Source organism: Hemitrygon akajei, chromosome 9, assembly GCF_048418815.1.
Source record: "Hemitrygon akajei chromosome 9, sHemAka1.3, whole genome shotgun sequence".
Classification (NCBI taxonomy): domain Eukaryota; kingdom Metazoa; phylum Chordata; class Chondrichthyes; order Myliobatiformes; family Dasyatidae; genus Hemitrygon; species Hemitrygon akajei.
In genome coordinates, this window is record NC_133132.1 from 98,298,735 (window position 1) to 98,322,443 (window position 23,709).

At 43.0% G+C, this 23,709-nt stretch overlaps 1 protein-coding gene across 3 annotated transcripts in view; it reads right to left on the minus strand.

The window, feature by feature from the left end:
• Positions 1 to 23,709, minus strand: part of heatr5b (HEAT repeat containing 5B) — a 146,114-nt gene that overhangs the window by 11,414 nt on the left and 110,991 nt on the right. For all 3 annotated transcript variants that reach the window (XM_073056614.1, XM_073056615.1, XM_073056616.1), the window contains 5 exons: positions 19,914 to 20,148; positions 16,350 to 16,589; positions 9,259 to 9,386; positions 2,349 to 2,496; positions 755 to 1,027 (listed from right to left, as the gene is read on the minus strand). In XM_073056614.1, coding sequence (XP_072912715.1) covers positions 755 to 1,027; positions 2,349 to 2,496; positions 9,259 to 9,386; positions 16,350 to 16,589; positions 19,914 to 20,148 — 1,024 coding nt within the window. The remainder of the gene's footprint in view (positions 1 to 754; positions 1,028 to 2,348; positions 2,497 to 9,258; positions 9,387 to 16,349; positions 16,590 to 19,913; positions 20,149 to 23,709) is intronic.

Below are 23,709 nucleotides of genomic sequence, written 5' to 3' on the forward strand. Positions count from 1 at the left end.
TTTTCTCTATGATCCATCATGATCTAAAGCATGGTGCATTATACTCTGGTGGGTTCATAAATTACCGGGGATTATTATTTATTGTCTTATTTTATTTAGAGATATATAGAATCAAACCAATGAGCCCGTGCCACCCAATTAACCTACTAACCTATATGTCTTTGCAATGTGGGAGGAAACCAGAACACCCAGATGAAACACACATCATGGGGAAAATGTACAAACTCCTTACTGGTAAGAGCAGAACTGAACCTCAAGTAGCTGTTCAAGTGAAAACCACAAGTTTAAAGGAGAGTTAGGAAAATGATAATGTGAAGAGCAGAGAATGGAAAGGGATTTGCTGAAACACAAATACCAGCACAGAGACATGATGGGCTGAATGGTTTCTTTGCTGTAAATTGTATGTAGTTCTATACATAATTGAAACTAGGTTTAATTATGAACACAAAGAGGTCAGGTGAAAGATGATAAGAAGTTAAACAGTAGTGCAGCCATTACCATAACACTATTAGAGTGCCAGCAACCTGAGTTGGGTTTTGCCGCAGTCTGTAAGGAGTTTGTATGTTCTACTTGTCACTGCACGAGTTTCCCCTGGGTGCTCCGGTTTCCTTCCACATCCCAAAAACAGTTGGGTTAGTCACATGGGTAATATGGGCTCACGGGTTGGAAGGACCTGTTACTGTACTCTATCTCTAAATAAGGAAGATAATTACACACCTGAGGATCACTGTGTTTGTTACCATGGTGTTCTTACCTGAAGGAGAACACAGCGATGGCAAATCAGCCAGGATAGAGACAGTGATGGCAATGAGCTGGGCACTTTCCTCCGACAAAGGCGTTGTCTTTTGAAGAACGTGACTGGGAGAGTCGGTCACTTTAGGATTCAGTTGTGGGAGGTGTCGTACCAAGATGAACATGAGCAGCTCCAGGGCAGCAAACACAATGGATTTACCAGGAATCAGACCCCCGGTCTTCCCTCCTTCCCCTAGAGTGATCAGCGAGTCCTCCTCAGGAACATTGTCCTCTTCTACAAGACCACCATAGTCACTTTCAATAAAGTAGCAGCTTTGAAACACATTAACAACAGCTCCAGACACCAGCCCCTGAAATGCTATTAACCCTGGGTGGAGAAAGGGGGTGGGGGGGAGGAAAACTAGAAAAGAGCAACATTCCCTCATTTAATCAATAGACTACTTATAAATGTACTAACAAAGTACAGAAATGGCATTTTAGCTTAAAAGTGCTCAGGAATAAACATTTCAGTTCTGTTCAAGTGACTATGGAGATAAACGCCTTGGAGAAGAATGGTCCAGATGCTTTTTCCCTGGAAAATGCATCTTGGTAAACTCCTGACTGCCTCCTTTGCAGTAGTGTGCATTAGAAAACTAGATATATTGCATCTGTACAGTTTCCACATTTCCCCACACACACCCCGCTAAAGATCAGTTTTCACCAGCTGGAGTTCTACGTAGTCCCACCAGCTGAAGAGAGCAGAGCTTAGTCATGATGGTGCTAAACGGCGACTCCTTTGCTTGCATCTTTGGAAACAGCTCTATTTCCATTGTTAATATCTCTATTTTTCCCTTTCAGGGTACTTTTGAAGACCCTGACCTGGAGTTACACACTGGCTTTGATTCTTTGCAGGAATGGGACTCCCTGTCGGGATTTCTTGACTGGCCGTTATTTGACATGCCAAGGATGCAGCCTAAGAGCTTAGCTCACCTTTGGAGGGCCAAGATTTCATGGCTCTGGGGAGGGGCAGATCAAAGGTCGGTATCCCGGTAGATCGGTGTCGGAAGTCATGGGAGTCGAAAGATCTCTGGCTGTGTGCCCAGAGACCCGAGATCTTTCGTCACAGAGCTCGGAAAAAGCGACGCAACGGACTTTTAACATCGTAAACCAGCGAGTTGTTTGTTATGTCTCCCCTCTCGCTGTGAACCGGAGACATTTCTTTCTCTGTTATTAGGGAGAGAGAGAGCCTGTGGTATTCGGGTGAATAAGTAGTCTTTGGGGTACTGCAAGCCTTTATGTCTTCGCTGTAAGCTTGAGTGCTCGGTGGTGGGTGCTGATGGGGGAGGGAGGATCGCTGCTTGCTGCCAATTACGCTCAGGGAGGGAAGGGAGCTGGGGGGACTTTGGGGTTCTAACATTTAACTGTCATTCATTCTTTGGAGGCACTCCTCTGTTTTTGTGGATGGTTGCGAAGAAAAAGCATTTCAGAATATTTATTGTATACATTTCTCTGACATTAAATGTACCTTTGAAACATATGAAATATTCATCTTCCAGCAGTCAGACAACACAGTCGATCACACAAGATTGCAGAAATAATTTTTTGGTCTAACTTACCATGAACTTTTTTCACCAGTCCTTGAAGGTGGTCCTGAGCAGCTCGAATTGTCTGCTGTATAACCATAGTCACTTGTCGTTGAACAGAGGGAGGCCCACAAGTTAATAAAAGACGGTGCAATACATTAAAAAGCTCAACTATGAGCAGCTGGAATAGAAGAAAGATACTGTATTTTTAAAAATTATTTAGTGATACAGCAAAGTAACAGACCATTCCAGCCCAATGAGCCTGGACCTCCCAATTATTTCCATGTGACCAATTCACCTGCTGATCCATACGTTTTTGAAATGTAGGAGGAAACCGGAGAATGGGTAGCAAATCCATGCAGTGATCTGGTCGCCTCATTATGGGAAGCATGTGGAAGCTTTAGAGATGATGCAGAGGAGATTTACCAGGATGCTGCCTGGATTGGACAGCATGTCTTATGAGGATGGGTTAAGTGAGGTTAGTGAAGGAGGATGAGAGGTAACTTGGTAGTGGTGTACAAGATGATACAAGGCATACATAGAATGGACAGTCAGCACCTTTTGCCAGGGCAGAAACGGCTAATATGTGAGGGCATATGTACTTTTAAGGTGATTGGAGTAAAACATTGGGGGGGGGGGGGGTGTTGGTTGGGAGGGATTAGTGGGGGATGGTCAGCAGGGGAGTTGGGGGTGTGTGGGGGATAAGGAAATGGGGGATGGGGGCATGGAGAGAGTATGGACATGTTATTGTAGGTGGTCACTACCCTTGATATATATATATATTTTTTTAGAGTTATGACATGGTAATAGGCCCTTCCAACACAATGGGTCTGTGCTGCCCAATTACACCCATGTGACCAATTAACCTACTAACCATGGCCACTGGTGCTGTAATGGCATCCTGTTAACCATTGCACTACTGAGCTTTCCAAGGTAGCTTTGATAGTTCTAGTGCCACCCGAGGTTTTTCCGTGTCAGCCTCAGAAAGCTATGGGTTCAAGTTGCATTCTGGAGACTGGAGCCTAAATCTAGGCTGACAATCCCGAGTTACTACAGCATTGTCAGTGGTCTAGTCTTTCAAGTGAGATTTTAAATGTGTCCGCCCTCTCAGGTTTCCAAAGCAGCACAGGAAAGTTTTCCAGGTATCTTGATCAACAGCTACTCCTCAATCAACATCCCAAAAAAAAACATTTCATAACCTGTCTTGCTGCTCTTCATGGTACCTCACTGTGAATTTCCTGCAAATCTCCTACATTCCACATTTGCTACAATTGTGAACATACTTTGATCGGAGACCCTCTATTTCTTTCCATAGTTGCTACCTGACCTGCTGAGCTGAATCAGCACTTTGTGTGTGTTAATCCAGATTTCCTGCATCTGCAGGATCTCTTGCACATAGCAAGATGAACAAACCCTTATATTCTACACTCTTGAGTGATGAAGGCCAGTATCCCAGGTGCATATGCTGCCACTGTGAGCATGGCGTACAAAGTCCCTCTGTTCCTAAATACTCACTAACTTTCACTGTGTATCTAACAGACCTTCCCAGAATACAGCACCTTATATTTATCAGGATTAAAGCTAATCAGCTATTGCTCCAGCCATTTTATCTGCAAACTAAGTCTACCAAGAACACCAATTTTCTCATCATCTGCAAGTGTACTTATAACTCTTCCTAAATTCATATCCAAATGATCATAAACACCAAGGTTCCTTGTGGTATACCACTGGTCAGAGCGTTCCAATCACTGAAGCAATTTCTCACCATCCTTACATCAAGCCAACTTTGGATCCAATATCACTTGCTTGGATCCACCCAGCTCTAACCTTTCAGACGAGCCTCTCTGTGGGATGTAGCGAAGTCCATGTTGTCTACGTCAACTGTACTGTCCTCGTCAAAATAGTGTTTTTTTTTGTTACATCTAGCCCCTATGTTTCCTTATTTCACCAGAGTTGATGCCCCTCTGCAATTCATCCTCCAAGAATTGGATTTCCTCACTAATTCTCTTCAGTACCCTTCCTACAGAATTTCCCCTCCCCCAAAACACTTGCTAAGCTGAGCTTTAAGGCACCATCCTGATAATACGCTCTTGCACATTCCATGATAGTCGCAATCCAATAATGTCAGGTCAAACTTGACTCCTAACATAGTGAAAGCAAACAGTGGTCTGCAGACACGTACTTAGAATGGAAATAGATGTTTTGAGGCACCAATAAGATCTCATTGAAACCCATTAAATCGTGAAAGGCCCATCTCAGGGGTCCCAACCTTCTTTTACACCATGGACTAATACCATTAAGCAAGGTATCTGGCGACCCCAGGTTGGGGAGCCCTCACCGAGACAGAGGGAATGTGGAGAGGTTGTTTCCTATGGTGGGGAATCTTGGACCAGAGGGCACAGCCTCAGAATAGAATAATGTCCCTTACAAACTAGCCAGGAATATAAAGGATAGCAAAAGCTTTTTTAGGTATGTGAAGAGAAAGAAGATAGTTAAGAACAATGTTGGGCCCTTGAAGAATGAATTGGGTGAAATTGTTATGGGAAACAGAGAAATGGCAGAAGAATTTAATAAGTACTTTAGATCTGTCTTAACTAAGGAAGACACAAGCAATCTCCCAGATGTATGGATGGGCCAAGGACATAGGGTAACAGAGGAAATGAAACAGAATGACATTAGGAAGGAAACGGTGTTGAGTAGACTGATGGGACTGAAGGCTGACAAATCCCCAGATCCAGATGGTCTGCATCCTAGGGTACTAAATGAGGTGGCCCTGGAAATTGCGGATGCATTGGTAATCATTTTCCAATGTTCCTTAGATTCAGGATCAGTTCCTGAGGATTGGAGAATGGCTAATGTTATCCCACTTTTTAAAGAAAGGAGGGAGGGAGAAAACAGAGAACTATCGACCTGTCAGCCTAACATCAGTAATGGGGAAGATGCTAGAGACCAGTATTAAAGATGAAATAGTGGCATATCTAGATAGCAGTGATAGGATTGGGCCGAGCCAGCATGGATTTACCAAGGGTAAATCATGCTTGACTAATCTATTGGAGTTTTTCGAGGATGTAACCAGGAAGTTAGACAAGGGAGATCCAGTGGATGTAGTGTACCTCGATTTTCAGAAGGCATTTGATAAGGTCCCACATAGGAGATTGGTGGGTAAAATCAAAGCTCATGGCATTGGGGGGAAGACATTGACATGGATAGAAAACTGGTTGGCAGATAGAAAGCAAAGGGTAGCAGTGAATGGGTGTTTCTCGGAATGGCAGGTGGTGACTAGTGGGGTGCCACAGGGCTCGGTATTGGGACCACAGCTGTTTACGATTTACGTCAACGATTTAGATGAAGGCATTGAGAATAACATCAGCAAGTTTGCTGATGATACTAAGCTGGGTGGCAATGTGACATGTGATGAGGATGTTAGGAGAATTCAGGGTGACTTAGATAGGCTGGGTGAGTGGGCAGATACTTGGCAGATAACGTTTAATGTGAATAAGTGTGAGGTTATCCACTTTGGGAGTAAGAACAGGAAGGCAGATTATTATCTGAATGGTGTAAAGTTAGGTAAGGGAGAAATACAAAGAGATCTAGGAGTCCTTGTTCATCAGTCACTGAAGGTGAATGAGCAAGTGCAGCAGGCAGTGAAGAAGGCTAATGGAATGTTGGCCTTTATTACAAAGGGAATTGAGTACAAGAGCAAGGAAATCCTCTTGCATTTGTACAGGGCCTTGGTGAGACCACACCTGGAGTACTGTGTACAGTTTTGGTCTCCAGGGTTAAGGAAGGACATCCTGGCTGTAGAGGAAGTGCAGCGTAGATTACGAGGTTAATTCCTGGGATGTCAGGACTGTCTTACGCAGAGAGGGTAGAAAGACTGGGCTTGTACACGCTGGAATTAAGGAGATTGAGAGGGGATCTGATTGCAACATATAAGATTATTAAGGGATTGGACAAGATAGAGGCAGGAAATGTGTTCCAGATGCTGGGAAAGTCCAGTACCAGAGGGCATGGTTTGAGAATAAGGGGAAGGTCATTTAGGACAGAGTTAAGGAAAAACTTCTTCTCCCAGAGAGTTGTGGGGGTCGGGAATGCACTGCCTCGGAAGGCAGTGGAGGCCAATTCTCTGGATGCTTTCAAGAAGGAGCTAGATAGGTATCTTATGGATAGGGGAATCAAGGGATATGGGGACAAGGCAGGAACCGGGTATTGATAGTAAATGATCAGCCATGATCTCAAAATGGCGGTGCAGGCTCGAAGGACTGAATGGTCTACTTCTGCACCTATTGTCTATAAACAGAGATGAGGAGAAATTTCTTTAGCCGGATGGTGGCGAATCTGTGGAACTCATTGCTGGACAGCTGTGGAGGCCAAGTCATGAGGTATATTTAAAATGGAGGTTGATAGGTTCTTGATTATTAAGGGGGTCAAAGGTTGTGGGGAGAAGGCAGGAGAATGGAGTTGAGAGGAAAAATAAATCAATTGTGATGGAATGGCACAGCACACATGAAGGCCAAATGCTGCTCCCGCTTGGACTACTCCAACTCCCTGTATACTGGGATTAGTCAGTCGTCCCTGTCCTGTCTGCAACTGGTCCAGAATGCCGCTGCCAGGCTCCTGACAGGTGCCCATTAAGAGCGACCATATTACTCCTATCCTGGCCTCCCTCCACTGGCTGCCGGAATGGTTCAGAACTAATTTTAAGATTCTTCTGTTTGTTTATAAAGCCCTAAGTGGGCTGGTTCCCCACCCCCCACCCCCATATCACAGACCTTCTAACCCCTTATTCTACTTCCAGGTTCCTCAGGTCGGCTGACTTGGGCTCCTGGCTGTCTCGCAATCTAAACTTAAGTTCAGGGGTGACCACGCCTTTGCTGTTGTAGCCCCTAGACTGTGGAACAGCATTCCCCTCCCTATCAATTCTGTCCCCTCCATCGACTCTTTTAAATCCAGGCTCAAAACTTACTTTTATTCACTAGCATTTGAATTCTCTTGATGTGGCTGATTTTTTGCTTGAGCCTAGGCCCTTGTGTTGTTTTTTTGTGCCTATAAGCTGTTTGCCTTATTGGTTATGTTTGTGTTTCTTGTATTTGTGATTTTAGTTTTCTGCTCTGATCTGTACAGCACTTTGGTCAACGTGGGTTGTTTTTAAATGTGCTTTATAAGTAAATTTGACTTGAATTGACTCGACTCGTGGTCTTATTCTCCATTTTGTTCTGAACATGTTCTCTCGCAAGAACCTGCTGTTTATGGGCACCTACCTGGAGGACTGGAAAGGAAGGGGGAAGATGCCAGAATAAAAAAGTGCGGGAGGGGAAGAATAACTAGAATATGACTGGTGAAGCCAGGTGGGTAGGGAAGGTAAAGGGCTGGAAAAAGAGGAATCTGATTGGAGAGGAGAGTAGACCACAGGAGAAAGGGAACGGGGGGCACTAGGGAGAGGTATTAGGCTAGAGTGATAAAAAAAAGAGGGGAGGGGGAGGGAAAAGTATTTTTACCAGAAGGAGAAATGGATGTTCATACCATCAGGTTGGAGGCTACCCAGACAGAATATAAGGTGATCCTCCTCCACCTTGAGTGAGGCCTCATCTTGGCACAAGAAGCGGCCAAGGACCGACAGATTGGAATGGGAATGGGAATTAAAATGTTTGGCCACAGGAAAATTCCGCTGTTGGTGCTTAACAAAGTGTCTCCCAATTTACAAGTGGATTCACCATTGCAGAAGAGGCTGAATTGCGAGCACTGGATACAATAGATCCACAGGTGAAGTGTTGCCTCACCTGGAAGGACTGTTTAGGGCCCTGAATGAAGGTGAGGAAGGAGGTAAATGGGCAGGTGTAGCACTTTGGCAGGGATAAGTTCTGGTAGGGAAATTAGTGGATAGGGATGAATGGATAAGAGAATCATGGAGAGATCCCTGTGGAAAGCAGAGAGTGGGGAGGAAGGTAAAATTGTGGTTAGTGGTAGGATCCCTTTGAAGATGGCGAATGTGGCGGAGAATGATGCTTTGTATGTGGAGGCTCATGGGATGGTAGGCGAGGACAAGTGGAACTCTGTCACTGTTACACTCAGTCACTACCCCAGGAAGATGGAGTGAGCGAGGATGTATGGGAAATTGAGGGCAGCATAAATGGTGGAAGAAGGGAAACTCCATTCTTTAAAGAAGGACATCTCTGAAAGGAAAATATCATCCTGGAAACAGATGCGGCAGAGACGAAGGAACTGAGAGAAAGGTATATCATTTTTTTTTAAAACAGGAGACGGTGGGATGAGCTATAGTCAAGATAACTTTGGGAATCAGTAGGATTATAAAAGACGTCGTTTAAAAGTTTGTCTCCAGAGATGGAGACAAAGAGAGATCAAGAAAGGGGAGGAAGGTGACAGAATAGAACCAAAGGAATTCATCCAGGACAGGGTTGAAGCTCGAGGTGGTTGATTAAATTATTGAGCTCATCATGGGTGTGTGAATCAGCACCAATGCAGCCATCAGCGTTGCAGAGGGAGAGATGGGAAGCATTACCGAAAATGGACTGTATAACATAGCCATCAAAAAGACAGGCATAGCTGGGACCCATGTGTGTGACAATGACTACTCTCGAGTCTGCAGAAAGTGTTGAGGGCAAGGACCAGTTTTGCTAAATGGAGGAGGGTGGTGGTGGAGGAGAACTGGTTGGTTCTTTTATTGAGAAAGAAGCAGAGAGCTTCAAGGCCTTCTCAATGGGGGAATGTGTTTTACTTATTGACAGAATGTAGACTAGACTGACAAGATCAAATTCTTTCTCCATCAGCTTCAATCTACATGCATAATCTACTACTTGGTCTCAATCCCAGTGAGCACAGGATAGCAACAAACTGCACCATGATTCAGTACAACATCGACTTAACCCCACAGGGTAAACAGCACAATCAGGAATTAACACTGCTTGCCATACAAACATCATACCTGGTCTTCTCCAATGTATGTTACTGCACACGGGGAGTCTAGCAAAGTGCAAAGAGCCTTCAGGCAAGATGTAACATGTTCCAGAGGGTTTTCAGGCCGAGGCGAGCACAGGAACTCAATACTAATACCTGAAATGACAAGACCAAAATTCTTTATGTTCTTAAATTACAAAACCTATTTTTGCCCACATTGACCTACACACCCACACGTATCCAGCAAAGGAAAGTTTTCTCTTCTGAACTATTGCTTTAAAACTTTAGCAAATTGGTACCGGAGATCATCGGCAACATTCTGTGAGCTGCACAAAGATATCTAAATACACGTTAAAATATACCTCTTTCAATTTACTCTCATTGCAGTAACTCCCCTCTAAGAAACATACTTTTAGATCAACTTGATGATCTACAGATCTCACAACTGTCTGAAGAACTCCGCAGACTTGGCAGACCACAGTACATGCGCTTGCAACACTGTGTGTCAGACAGTGGTCAGCAGCACTGGAGCTCCACAGGGGACTGTCCTGTCTCCCTTTCTCTTCACCATCTACACCTCAGACTTCAACTACTGCACAGAGTCTTGCCATCTTCAGAAGTTTTCTGATGACTCTGCCATAGTTGGATGCATCAGCAAGGGAGATGAGGCTGAGTAAAGGGCTACAGTGGGAAACTTTGTCACACGGTGTGAGCAGAATCATCTGCAGCTTAATGTGAAAAAGACTAAGGAGCTGGTGGTGGACCTGAGGAGGGCTAAAGCACCGGTGACCCCTGTTTCCATCCAAGGGCTCAGTGTGGACATGGTGGAGGATTACAAATACCTGGAGATACGAATTGACAATAAACTGGACTGGTCAAAGAACACTGAGGCTGCCTACAAGAAGGGTCAAAGCCATCTCTATTTCCTGAGGAGTCTGAGGTCCTTTAACATCTGCCGGACAATGCTGAGGATGTTCTACGAGTCTGTGGTGGCCAGTGCTATCATGTTTGCTGTTGTGTGCTGGGCCAGCAGGCTGAGGGTAGCAGACACCAACAGAATCAACAAGCACATTTGTAAGGCCAGTGATGTTGTGTGGGTGGAACTGGACTCTCTGACGGTGGTGTCTGAAAAGAGGATGCTGTCCAAGTTGCATGCCATCTTGGACAATGTCTCCCATCCACTCCATAATGTACTGGTTAGGCACAGGAGTACATTCAGCCAGAGACTCATTCCACCGAGATGTAACACTGAGCGTCATAGGAAGTTGTTCCAGCCTGTGGCCATCAAACTTTACAACTCCTCTCTCGGAGTGTCAGACACCCTGAGCCAATAGGCTGGTCCTGGACAAAATCCCACTTGGCATTATTTACTTATTATTATTTAATTATTTATGGGTTTATATTGCTATATTTCTTCACTATTCTTGGTTGGTGCGACTGAAACAAAACCCAATTTCCCTCGGGATCAATAAAGTATGTCCGTCTGTCTGTCTGACTAGGCAGATACAGCATCGTTAAGCAGACAAAGGTTCATCACCACGGTCAGTTGTGGTGGTTTTGTTGAATTCATGTTCCCCCGACTTGGAACACCTAATAGTTAAATGCTGCCCCATCTATTTACTCATGGAGTTCTCAGCTGTGATTCTTATTGCAGTTTACAAACCAGCGGCTGACGATAATCGAGCGCTCACAATACTACAACGATGCAGTCTACAAACAAGAAATAGTCTGTCCCAATGCATTTCAAATCCTAGTCGAAGATTTCAGCCAGGCTTGTTTGAAGAAAACCCTTCACAATTACCATCAGTATATAACCTTTAGCACCAGAGAACCCAACATACTGTTATACTAAGATAAGGAATGTCTTTCGTTCCATGCCCAGATCACATTTTGGTAAATCGAATCACTTGGCTATCATCCTCAGACTTGCATTCAGGCAGAGGCTAAAGAGCAAAGCTCCAGAGATTAGGACAGCAAAGAGGTGATAGCGGGAGGCAGAGCGGCAGTTACGGGATTGCTTTGAGTCTGTGGAGTGGGCTGCGCTCAAGCACTTATCTAGGGATCTGAATGAATACATCATGGTTCTAACAGACTTTACTAAAACAGCTGTAAACAAGTGTGTCGCTACAAAATCATTCAGGGTCTTACCCACTCAGAAGCCCGAGAGAACCATGAGATCTGAAATCTGCTGAGGGCTTGATCAGCTGCATTCAAGTTTGGTGACCAAGAAAATTATGAGAGGTCCAGGTATGATCTCTGGAAAGCCATCTTAAGGGCAAAATGGCAATTCAGGACCAAACTTGAATCAATGAAGGATGCTCGACCGTTGTGGCAGAGCTTGGACACTATTATCTCATGAAGTTAAATCAAATGACAGCAGGGCTTCACTTCCAGATGAGCTCAATGGCTTCTATGCTCACACTCCTCTTCAAAACACAGAGGAAGCATTACAAATTCCTACATCCCCGGGTGATCTTATGGTATCAGTCTCTGAAGCTGATGTGCAAGCAGCCCTCAGGAGGGTGAGCCAATGAAGGACATCTGGCCAAATACTAAGGACCTGCGCTAATCAATTGAGTGGTGTGATCAACTGAGTGATTATCTGAGGGAAGATCCTGCCTTACCAACCTATTGGAATTTTTTGAGGTAATCTCAAATAAGATTGACAAGGGAGAGGCTGTAGATGTTGTGTATTTGGAATTTCAAAAGGCCTTCGATAAGGTGCCGCATAAGAGGCTGCTTAATAAGATGAGAGTCCATGGAATTACAGGAAAGATATTGGAATGAGTGGAGCATTGGCTGACAGGCAGAAAGCAAAGAGTGGGAATAAAGGGATCCTATTCTGGTTGGTTGCCGGTTACTAATGGTGTTCTGCAGGGGTCGGTGTTGGTGCTGCTTCTTTTTACATTGTGTATCGATGATTTAGATTATGGATTAAATGGTTTTGTGGCTAAGTTTGCGGATGACACCAAGATAGGTAGAGGAGCAGGAAGTATTGAAGAAACGGAAAGGTTGTAGAGAGACATGGTCAGTTTAGGAGAGTGGGCAAAAACATGGCAGGTGAGATACAATGTTGAGAAATGCACGATTGTACATTTTGGAAGAAAAAAATAATCGGGCAGATTATTTAGATGGAGAGAAAATTCAAAAATCGGAACTGCAAAGGGACTTGGGTGTCCTCGTGCAGGATACCCTAAAGGTTAACCACCAGGTTGGATCGGCAGTAAGGAAAGTGAATGCTATGTTGGCATTCATTTCGAGGAATAGTGTATAAGAGTAAGGAGGTGTTAATGAGGTTCTATGGGGCACTGGTGAGACCTCATTTGGAATACTGTGTGCAGTTTTGGGCCCCCTATCTTAGAAGGGATGTACTGATGTTGAAGAGAATTCAGAGAAGATTTACGAAGATGATTCCTGGAATGCAGGGGCTAACATATGAGGAGTGTTTGTCAGCTCATGGACTGTATTCATTAGAGTATAGAAGAATGATAGGGGATCTCATAGAAACATTTCAAATGTTGAAAAGGGTTGGACAGCGTAGATGTGGAAAGGCTGTTTCCCTTGGTGGGTGAGTCCAGGATAAGAGGCCACAGTCTTAGAATTAGGGGGTACCCATTTAAAACAGAGATGAGGAGAAATATTTTTAGCCAGAGGGTTGTGGATTTATGGAATTTGTTGCCACATACAGCTGTGGAGGCCCAATCATTGAGGGTGTTTAAGGAGGAGATTGATAGGTATCTAATTAGTCAGGGTATCAAGGGATATGGGGAAAAAGCCAGAAATTGGAACTAGATGGGAGAATAGTTTAGCTCATGGTGGAGCAGACTCGATGGGCCAAATGGCCTACTTCTGCTCCTTTGCCTTGTGATCTTGTGTGTTCACTGAGATCTTTAACCTCTCACTATGGCAGTATGTGGTACCCACCTGCTTCAAGCAGGCTTCAATTATACTGGTGCCCAAGAAGAGGATGGTGACTTGCCTCAATGACTATTGCCCACTAGCACTTACATTCACAGTGATGAAGTGTTTTGAGAGGATGGTGATGAAACATATTAATTCCTGTCTGAGAAACAACTTAGATTTACTCTAATTTGCCTACTGGAGCAACAGGTCCATAGCAGATGCCATTTCATTGGCACTTCACTAAACCTTGGAACATCTGGACAGCAAAGATGCATACATTAGGATGCTCTTATCAACTACAGCTCAGAATTGAATACCATCATCCTCTAAACTAATCAATAAATAAGCTCCAAGTCCATGGCCTCAATACCTCCTTGTACAACTGGATCCTGGATTTCCTCACTTGCAATCAGTTCAGATTGGCAACATCTCCATCACAATCTCTATCAGCACAGGTGCACCACAGGCTATGTGCCTAGACTCTGCTCTATTCTCTTTATACTTAGGAGTGGGTGGCTAAGCACAGCTCCATTGTCATATTCAAGGTTGCAGATGACATCGCTGTCGAAGGCTGAATCAAAGATGGTAATGAATCAGCATATAGGAGGGAGATTGAAAATCTGGTTGAGTATTGTCATAACATTCAATGTCAGCAAGACCAAGGAGCTGATTATAGACTTCAGGAGAAGGAAACCAGAGGTCTATGAGCCGGTCCTCAGACGTGGAGAGGGTCAGCAACTTTAAATTCCTAGGTGTTATTATTTCAGAGGACCTGTCTTGGCTCCAACACTTAGGTGTAGTTATGAAGAAAGCTCAGCAGCACCTCTGTTTCCTTAGGAGTTTGCAGATATTCAGCTTGACATCTATCTCAGGAAAACAGTATCCATTGTCAGGGACCCCCATCAACCAGGAAATGCTATCTTCTTGCTACTACCATTAGAAACTTTCAGGAACAGTTACTACCCCTCAACCACAGGCTCTTGAACCAAAGGCGATAACTTCACTCGCCCTATCACTGAAATGTTCCCACAACCAATGGACTCACTTTCAAGGACTCTTCGTCTCATGTTTTGATATTTATTGCTTATATATTAAAAATTCTTTTTTGTATTTGTAGTTTGTTGTCTTCTGCACTCTGGTTGAATGCCCTGGTTGGGCAGTCTTTTATTGATTATGTTGTGGTTACTATTCTATAGATTTATTGAGTATGCCCACAAGAAAATGAATCTCAGGGTTGTATATAGAAACATATATGTACTTTGATAATAAATTTTTCTTTGAACTTTGAAAACACCAATGGTATAAGATTGGAAGAGTACAGGATAAATTTACAAAGATGTTGCTGGGACTTGGAAGACCTCAGTTACAGGGAAAGCTTGAATAGATTAGGATGTTATTCCCTGAAGTGTAGGAGAATGAAGGGGGATTTAACGGAGGTACATAAAATCATAATGAATGTTGATAGGTAAATGTAAGCAGGCTTTTTTCCACTAAATTTGGGTGAGACTAGAAGTAGATGTCATAGGTTAAGGGTGAAAGGTGAAACAATTAAGGGGAACATGAAGGAGAATTTCTTCACTCAGAGGTTGGTAAGAGTGTGGAATGAGCTGCCAGCAGAAATGGTGGATGTGGGTTTGATTTTAATGTTTAACAGAAGTTTGGGTAAGAGGGATGAGGGCTTTGGTCTAGGTGTGGGTCAATGGGACTAGGCAGAATAACAGCTTGGCATGGACTAAATAGGTCAAAGTGCCTATTTCTGTGCTGTAGTACTCAATGACTAGATCTCCAGTTTTGGCAATGAGCTGGCTTCTGAATGATTACAGTCAAATCGCTACAACATGCTTACTGAAGAAGGGGAGCTCCAGCATTCATCTTCTATCCCCACCCCACCCCACTCACCCAGTTACATTCAGCTTTTGCCCCACATTTCTTACAGCTAGAGCAGTGCACAGAAAGTTCGGGACCTTCTCACCCTCAGTAATGGGAGTCAAAAAATACAGATGCTGAAATGAGGAAAAAAAAACTCCGGAAATGTTGGAAACTCAGTAGTTGCAGCTGCATCAGTTGAAGGGGAAACAGTAAACATTTCAGATCAAAGATCAAAATTCAAAGTAAATTTATTATCAAAGTATGTATACATTACCGTACACTATCTCGTGATTCATTCTCTTACAGACATCTACAGGGAAAAACACTAAGAATTTTTGAAAAACAATACAAAGGACTGACAAACAAAATGTACACAAGACAAATTGCAAATAAAAATTATACTGAGAACATGATCTGTAAAGAGTCCTTGAAAGTGAGTCTGTAGGTTGTAGAATCAGTTCAGAGTTGTGGTGAATGAAGTTATCTATGCCAGTTCAGGAGCCTGATGGCTGCAGGATAATTAAAAGTCCAAAATTATGAAAGCATTTAATTAAGTGGCAAGGTGACAGGTTCAAGGTAATATCTGTGAAAAGCACCAGAAATCACAAGACATAGGAGCAGAATTAAGCCATTCAGCCCATTGAGTCTGTTCCACCATTCTAAAACAGCTGATTTATTATCCCCCTCAACCCCATTCTCCTGCCTTCTCCCCAAAATCTTTGATGCCCAAGCAAATCAGGAACTTTGCTAATTAAGACCCTATCAAGCTTCAAGCAAGAGAAAATCTGCAGAAGCTGGAAATCCAAGCAACACACACAAAATGCTGGAGGAACTCAGGAAGCCAAGTTCGGCCTGAAACATCGACTGTACTTTTTTCCATAGATGCTGCCTGACCTGTTGAGTTCCTCCAGCATTTAGCGCATATTTCCCCTATCAAGCTCCGCTTTAAATATAAGTCAATGACTTGGACTCCACAGCTGTCTGTCAAATAATTCCATATTCACCACCCACTGCTACAGAAACCCATCCCTCATCTGTTCTCAAGGGGTGTCCTGAGGATTTATTTGAAAAAAAGACATTTGTTAGAATGTAGAATGCACTGCCTGAAAGGGTATGTGAACTGGATTCCAAAGAACTTTGAGAAACAAATCATATATACGTATGCAGCAGAATATATATGATCTATAGGGATATGAAAGGGTGTTGGGGCCTATCTAAAAGCTTCCTCAAAGTGACTGCACAGGCATGACCAATGTAATGATTTCATGGTTCAATGATGCAATGATAAGATGCAGAAGATAATCTGAGTTAATAAAAAGTTGCGTTATCCTACGCACACTGGCTTACCAAAAATAAGATGGAGACGGTCTGTGTTGATCTCCTGCAGTGTTTTGGGTGAACCTCCAGATGTCTGATTGAGAAAGGTGCCTGTCTGGGTTTTCTGCCCAGTGTGAACTGCAGGCTCGTGTGCAATAGTGAACCCAGTGCTGTTCAGCCAAAGTGCTACCGCGTGCATAATTGGAGCCCACGAGGTGCGGTAGTGTAGCCTGGCACTGTCGATTGTTTCTGGGGTATAGAAGGCTCCTCCTGTAACAAACAGCACATTTAAACCAAACATGCCAGAAATAGCAGAACTATTTGCATTTATCTATCACTTTCAAAATGGTTTCAAAGGCATTAAATATTTTATGACAAAACATTTCAGGAGATGTTAAAATCAGATTTACTAGCACTGATATATTGGTCGTGAAATTTGTTTTGCAGAAGTAGTACCTAAAAAAATACTATAATTACAGTTATAATATAAAAAATAATGCAAAAAGGGAGCAAAATAGTGAGGTAGTGTTCATGGACTGATGGACCATTTAGAAACATGATGGTGGAGGGGATGAAGCAGTTTCTAAAACTTTTAGTGTGCATCTTCAGGCTCCTGTACCTCTACACTGATGGCAGTAATGAGAAGACAGCAAGTTCAGGGTGGTGAAGGTTTTTCATGATGGATGCCACCTTCTTGAGGCATCGCCTTTTGAAGATGTCCTCGATGCAATCAGTTAGAATGCTCCCTATCTGTAGAAATTTGTGAGTGTCTTTGGCGATATATCAAATGTGCTTAAACTCCTAATGAAATATTGTCACTGTCATGCCTTCTTCATAATTGCAACAATATGTTAGGTCCAGGATAGATCCTTAGAGATGTTGACACCCAGGAACTTGAAGCTTTCCATGCCTGACCTCTCAATGAGAACTGCTGTGTGTTCTCCTGAATTCCCCTTTCTAAAGTTCACAATCAATTCCTTGGTCTCACTGATGTTGAGTGCAAGGTTGCTGTTGCACCACTCAACCAGTTGATCTATCACATTCCTGTATGCCTTGACGCCATCTAAGATCCTGCTAACAGTTGTGTCATCAGCAAATTTATAGATGGCATTTGAACTGTCGTGAGGGCAGAGAGAGTGGAGCAGAGGGCTGAGCAGGCATCCTTGAAGCGTGCCTGCGTCGACTGGCAGTGAGATATTATTTGTGGTTGGTAACAGAAAAAGCCTTGAGGCTAGAAAAGGATACAGATATCTTAAATGAATGGATCAAGATTGGGCAAACGAAGTGTAATATGGGAAAATGAATGTGTTCATTTTGGCAAAAACAAAGGAGCCTCATAGCTAAACAGTGATAGCAAAGCTTTGAAATGCACAGCGATCCTGGTATATTGATGCATAATTCACAGAAGGCAGGTTATGTTCAGTGATGTGGAACATTGATGAGACCACATCTGGAACACTGTGTATTGTACTTGTCTCCTTATTTATTTATCTATTTATTTAGCAATACAGCATGGAACAGGCTTTTCAAGCCCTACAAATCATACTGCCCAGCAACCTGCCTATTTAACCCGAGCCTGATCACAGGACAATTTACAATGACCAATTAACCTACTAATTGATTCGTCTTTGGAGTGTGGAAGGAAACCCATACATTCATGGGGAGGACATACAAACTCCTTACAGACAGCGTCAGATTTGAACTCCAAACTCAAATGCCCTGAGCTGTAATAGTGTCACACTAACTGTTACATTACTGTGGAGCTGGGATTACGTCCACTGGAATTTAGAGTTGTGAGAGGTGATCCTAAGCAGTCTCAACAGGGTGAATGTATGATGTTTCTTGTAAGAAATGAAGAACTAAGGTTACTGTTTAAAAGGGATCACCCATTTAAGACAGGTATGAGGATAAATGCTTCTCAGAGTGATGAGCCTTTGGAAAACTTTTCCTTAAAGAACAGTGGAAGCAGAGTATTGGAATATTTTTAAAGACGGAGATAGAGTGATCAATAACAGCAAGATAGGTTACAATAAGATGAACTCTTGATCTCATAATCTACCAAGTTATGATCTTGCACTTTACTGTTTACCCGCACCACACCTTCTCTGTATCTGTTACACTTTATTCTGCATTGCTATTGGTTTAACTTTGTTCTACAATGCACTGTGCAATGACTTAATCTGTATGAACAGTAAGCAAGTCAAGCTTTTCACTGTATCTTGGTACACGTGACAATAATAAACCAATACCAATATACTGTTGGCCACAGAAGCTTTAGAAAATGGAATGAGAAGAAACTAGCTTTCTGTTGATGCCACACCTAAACAAGTTCTGGAAAACCCCACAACAATCCCAGTTGCTGAGGAGATGATCAGTAGACAGACCAAAACCGAGAGCAATTTTGATCTGCATCATTACAGATCTAAGGTATCAAAGTTCACTGACATGTAGTAAAAGCAATGCCACTGCGCAATAAAACTGGGCCAGGTACAAATGACATACAAATGCACCACAGTTTCGTTATGTCAATAACATTGAGATTCAATAAATCACTGAGAACAATTGTGCACCAAATAAAAGGAGTTAGTGACTAAAGATAGGCACATTATAGTAAAACTTGACAAACTTGAAGATAGACTGAGTGAGCTAGGGGTTCTTTCTTTGGAGCAGAGGAGGATGAGAGATAACTTAATAAAAGTGTACAAGATGATAAGAGGCATAGACCGCGTCAACAGCCAGATACTTTTTCCCAGGGTAGAAATAGCTAATACAAGGGGGCATCATTTTAAGGTGATTGGAGCAAAGTATAAGGGGATGTCAAAGGCAAGTTGTTTTTTTTTTACACGGAGGATGGTGGGTGTGTGGAATGCCCTGCCAAGGGTAGTGATACAGGAAGATACATTAGGAACATTTAAGGGACTTGGATAGGCACATAATGGAAGAAAAAGGGTAGGTTATGTGGGAGGGAAGGGTTAGATTGATCTTGCAGCAGGTTAAAGGGTCAGCATAACATTTTGGGCCAAAGGGCCTGTACTGTACTGTAGTGTTCTTCGTTCTAAGACATTTCCCAGGAGGATAAATACAACATTTTTCCGCAACAGCTATTGGGGCTGAGACACACCTTGGTCAAAAAAGCATGCTTCAAGCGGTGCATGTACAGAAAATAAGAGGGAAAGAGACAGAGGAGATTAGGGATGGTATTGCAGGATGCAAGAGTTAGGCAGCTGGAGGCATGGTAACCAGTGATAGTGACAGTGAGTGGGGATGTACAAGAGGTTAGAGCTGAAGCACGTCAGAGACTAAGGCTTCCAGAGCTGAAGGAAGTTAGAGAGATGGGAAAAAGCAGTAGGTCCACATCAGAGAAACACACACTAAATACTAGAGGAACTCAGCAAGTCAGGCAGCTTCAATGCAGCAGAATAAATAGTTCATGTTTCAGGTCGAGACATTTCAGAGCTCCTTGGCGGGGATTCATGACTACATGAGGCCTGAGGCCAAATCCGTTCTCAACTAATCATCAAGTGTGAAGGAGAACATCAGCAAAGCAAATTGGAACTTCTTCAGAACCAAACCAGAACTCAGGGCAAACCTTACCCTCAGATGGCAACTGGCTGGCAAATTCAGGGGGCAGAGTCAACAGGGCATAATCCTTTAGTGCAGCAAGCCAAAGACGGCTGAGAATTGGCAGCTCTGGCTGAACAAGTGTGATCAAGCTGTCTGGAGGGAGCTCATCCACCATGCCATAATCATCATCATCTTCCTTATTCTTGGCAGGTTTCACCGGCTTGGTCTCTGCTTCCTTTTTTGTTTCCATTGCAACTATGTAGACCTAGACAAACGAAAGGTGCATTAGATTAAATAACACGTGAAGTGGTGTTCCCCAGGCCACATTTTTCAATTATACTTGTCAGTTCTTGAATTAAGTGAAACCTAGTTATAAAATTGCAGGCCGGGGAAAAAGATAACGAGAGTAGATTGTTATCTCCCAGAGAACAATCTCATGATTTAACAGAGCTACTAATATTTTCATAATACAGAGAGGAATCAGAATCAGGATTATTATCACTGACATACTTCATGAAATTTGTTGTTTTGCAACAGCAGTACAGTGGATTCTAGTTAAGTGGGGCAACCACTTGCTTGGGGCAATTCTTGAAGACACTCCCGGCTAATTTCTCCATCAGTTTTTGTCCTTTACTTACTTGGGACACTGCCACTTAATTGGGACAGAAGACTAGTGCCGAACACTTTCTAACGTGTCAGCCAGGTGCATTTGTATGGCCGTTAGGCACTACACTGTGCTTAGAGAAAGCAGTTTTTAAATAGCATCAATTACTAAACACAGTGATTTTTGTCACTGATAGTTGGTGAGAAATAAGCATTAAAGCAATTCAGAACTGTTTTGCTCACTGAGGTTTCAAGTATTCAGGACTGGAGATGCCAGAAATGGCTGGGTGTGAAAATGAAACTATTTCACTGCTTCAATAAGTTAGGAACTATGAAAAACTTGAATGAAAACTAGGTTTTGAGGATGCAATCACTGAAAGCATTATGTGAAGACGGTCCATTATCTGTACTAGGTGTCCTGATTTTCTTCATTTACAGTCAATCAAAACAAAAAACAAGGCAGCATATACTGGATGAATTCCTCCAACAATAACTATTAGGAACTCATACACTGACTTATAGTACTGCAGTAGCATTGGTAGAGCTTTAATTTGTTTTGTATTTCATTTAAATACATTACTTGCTACTCAGTTAAATGGTAGTTTGTCCTTTTTAACTGTTTCCATGAAATGGACTAATTGGGCTAAAATGTACTGGTCCCAATGTGTCCCAATTAACCAGAATCCACCACATATAAAAAATAAAGTTCAAAGTAAATTTATCATCTAAGTACATATGTTACCATATTCAAGAGATGCATTTTCTTGTGGGCATACTCAATAAATCTTATAACCATAATAGAATCAATGAAAGACTGCACCGACAGAGTGCACAACCAATGTGCAAAAGACAACTGTGCAAATGCAAAAAAATATAACAGTAATATATAATAAGCAATAAATATCAAGAACATGAGATGAATAGTGCATGAAAGTGAGTCCACTGGTCGTGGGAGCATTTCAATAATGGGGCAGGTGAAGTTGAGTGAAGTTATACCCTTTGGTTCAAGAGCCTAATGGTTGAGGATTAATAACTGCTCTTGAACCTGGTGGTGCAAGTACTGAGGCTCTTCTACCTTCTTTCTGATGGCAGCAGTGAGAAAAGAGCATGAGCTGGGCAGTGGGGGTCCTTAATGATGGATGCCGCTTTTCTGCAACATCTCTCTGTGTAGAAGTGCTCAATGGTGGGGAGGACTTTATCCATGATGGACTGGGCCATATCCACTACTTTTTGTAGAATTTTCCATTCAAGAGCATTGGTGTTTCCATAACAGGCTGTGATGAAGCCAGTCAATATACTCTCCACCACACATCTACAGAAGTTAATCAAAGATTTTAATGTCATGAACTTAAGGAAGTAGAGGTGCTGCCGTGTTTTCTTCATAATCGCTTTTTAACAGTGCAAGAAAAGAAAATAACGAGATAGTGTTCATAGACCAATCAGAAATCTGATAGTGGAGGGGAAGAAGCTGTTCCTGAAACAGCATGTACACCTTCAGGTTCCTGTACCTCTTTCCCTGATGGTAACAATGAGAAGAGGGCATACCCTGGGTGAAAAGGTCCTCAATGATCGAAGCAGCCTTCTTGAGGCATCACCTTATGATGATGATGGGGAGGCTGGTGCCCATTGGCTGAGACTGATTTGTAAGGGCGTCAAAGGTTTATAGGGAGAAGACAGGAGAATGGAGTTGAGAGAGATAATAAATCAGCCCTGATGGAGCAGATTGGATGGGCCACATGCCTAGTTTTGCTCTTATGTTTTATGGTCTTATGATGGAGTTCTAACGGCCAGGAAAGAAACAAGTGAAATAAACCCATGAGATAACTGAGTAATTGAACTATTACTTTTCAGCTAGCCTAACAGGGTCAAAGTCAAAGTACATTTATTATCAAAGTATTTATATGTTATATACTATTTAATTCTTCATTTTCTTGTGGGCAATCTCAGTAAACAAAAAAATACAACAGGATCATTGAAAACCTACTCACAAATAAAGACAAGCAACAGTGTGCAAAATATGAGATGTGCAAATACTAAAAAAACAAATAATAATAAATTAAGTATATAAATAAAAGTGAGAACATGAGTTGTAGAGTCCTTGAAAGTGAGTCCATAAGTTCTGAAATCAATTCAGTGTTGAGGTGAATGAAATTTCCCACACTGGTGCGTTTGGTGCCAGAGTGGCCAACTGGATGGTAGCAACAAAAGCAACCCTGACACCTGCGTCAACCCCACTGCTACCACCCCGGCAGGTCCCTGCAACGAGGCTTGAAGAAGGTGCTCTTTGAGGTCCTGGGCACCATTTTCCCTTGGTAAGAAAGTGCGGGCCACAGAGGAGGAGAAGATCAAACTGATGGAGGAATTTGGAGTTCACCTGGTTGGGCTAACAGTCGATTCCCAGGGAGCAATGATGATGCAGAAGGTGGGAGATGGTACAGTTATTGCCCAGTACATGATGCGTGGTTTTTATTTTTGTGATCTTGAATCTTGTTGTGTTATGGGTCTACAGAGTGCGAGATTGCGGAGCGAGTTGGGGACAGTTCCTTGTGGATTCAACATGCTAGGTTTAAAAAGTGAATGGGGCCTGCTGGGACTTGTTTGCAGAGCGGGAGGCTGATTGTGTTAGTAGTAACTTAGCAAGGGCCAATAAAAAGAAGCGAGGTTTAAGCAGAGCAGCCATCATTGGAGCGGACCAGAGTGAGAGTGGTCAGGCTTTAGGCTTTGAGGAGAACAGGCAGAGGATAAAATTAAGCTTGAGAAGTTAGAGCCATAAGTATAACAAGCGTAGGCAGGATCGTAGTTAAGGCAGTGGAATGCTCCTCCTGCAAGATGTGGGATGCAGAACACTGAATGGTCTCCCTGATGACTTCATCTGTTGAAAGTGCATCCAACTTCTGTTTCTCGTTGACAAGGTCAAGGAACTTGAAATGGAGCTGGATGCACTCAGGACTATGTGGGAGGTGTAAAACCTTGGATAAAACTTTTACTGAGGTAGTCACACCCAGAGTGCAAGATTCAGATAGCAGGTGGGTGACTACCAGAAGTAAGGGGTGTAAGCAGTCAGTAAGAGTTCTCTGTGGCCATTCCCCTCAGCAATGAGTATACCCATTTGGATACCACTGGGAAGAAAGACCTATCAGAGCACAGCAGCAGCAGCCAGGCCTGTGGCACTGTGACCAGCTCTGAGGCTCAGCAGGGAAGGTTAAAGTCAGGGCAGAGCGAT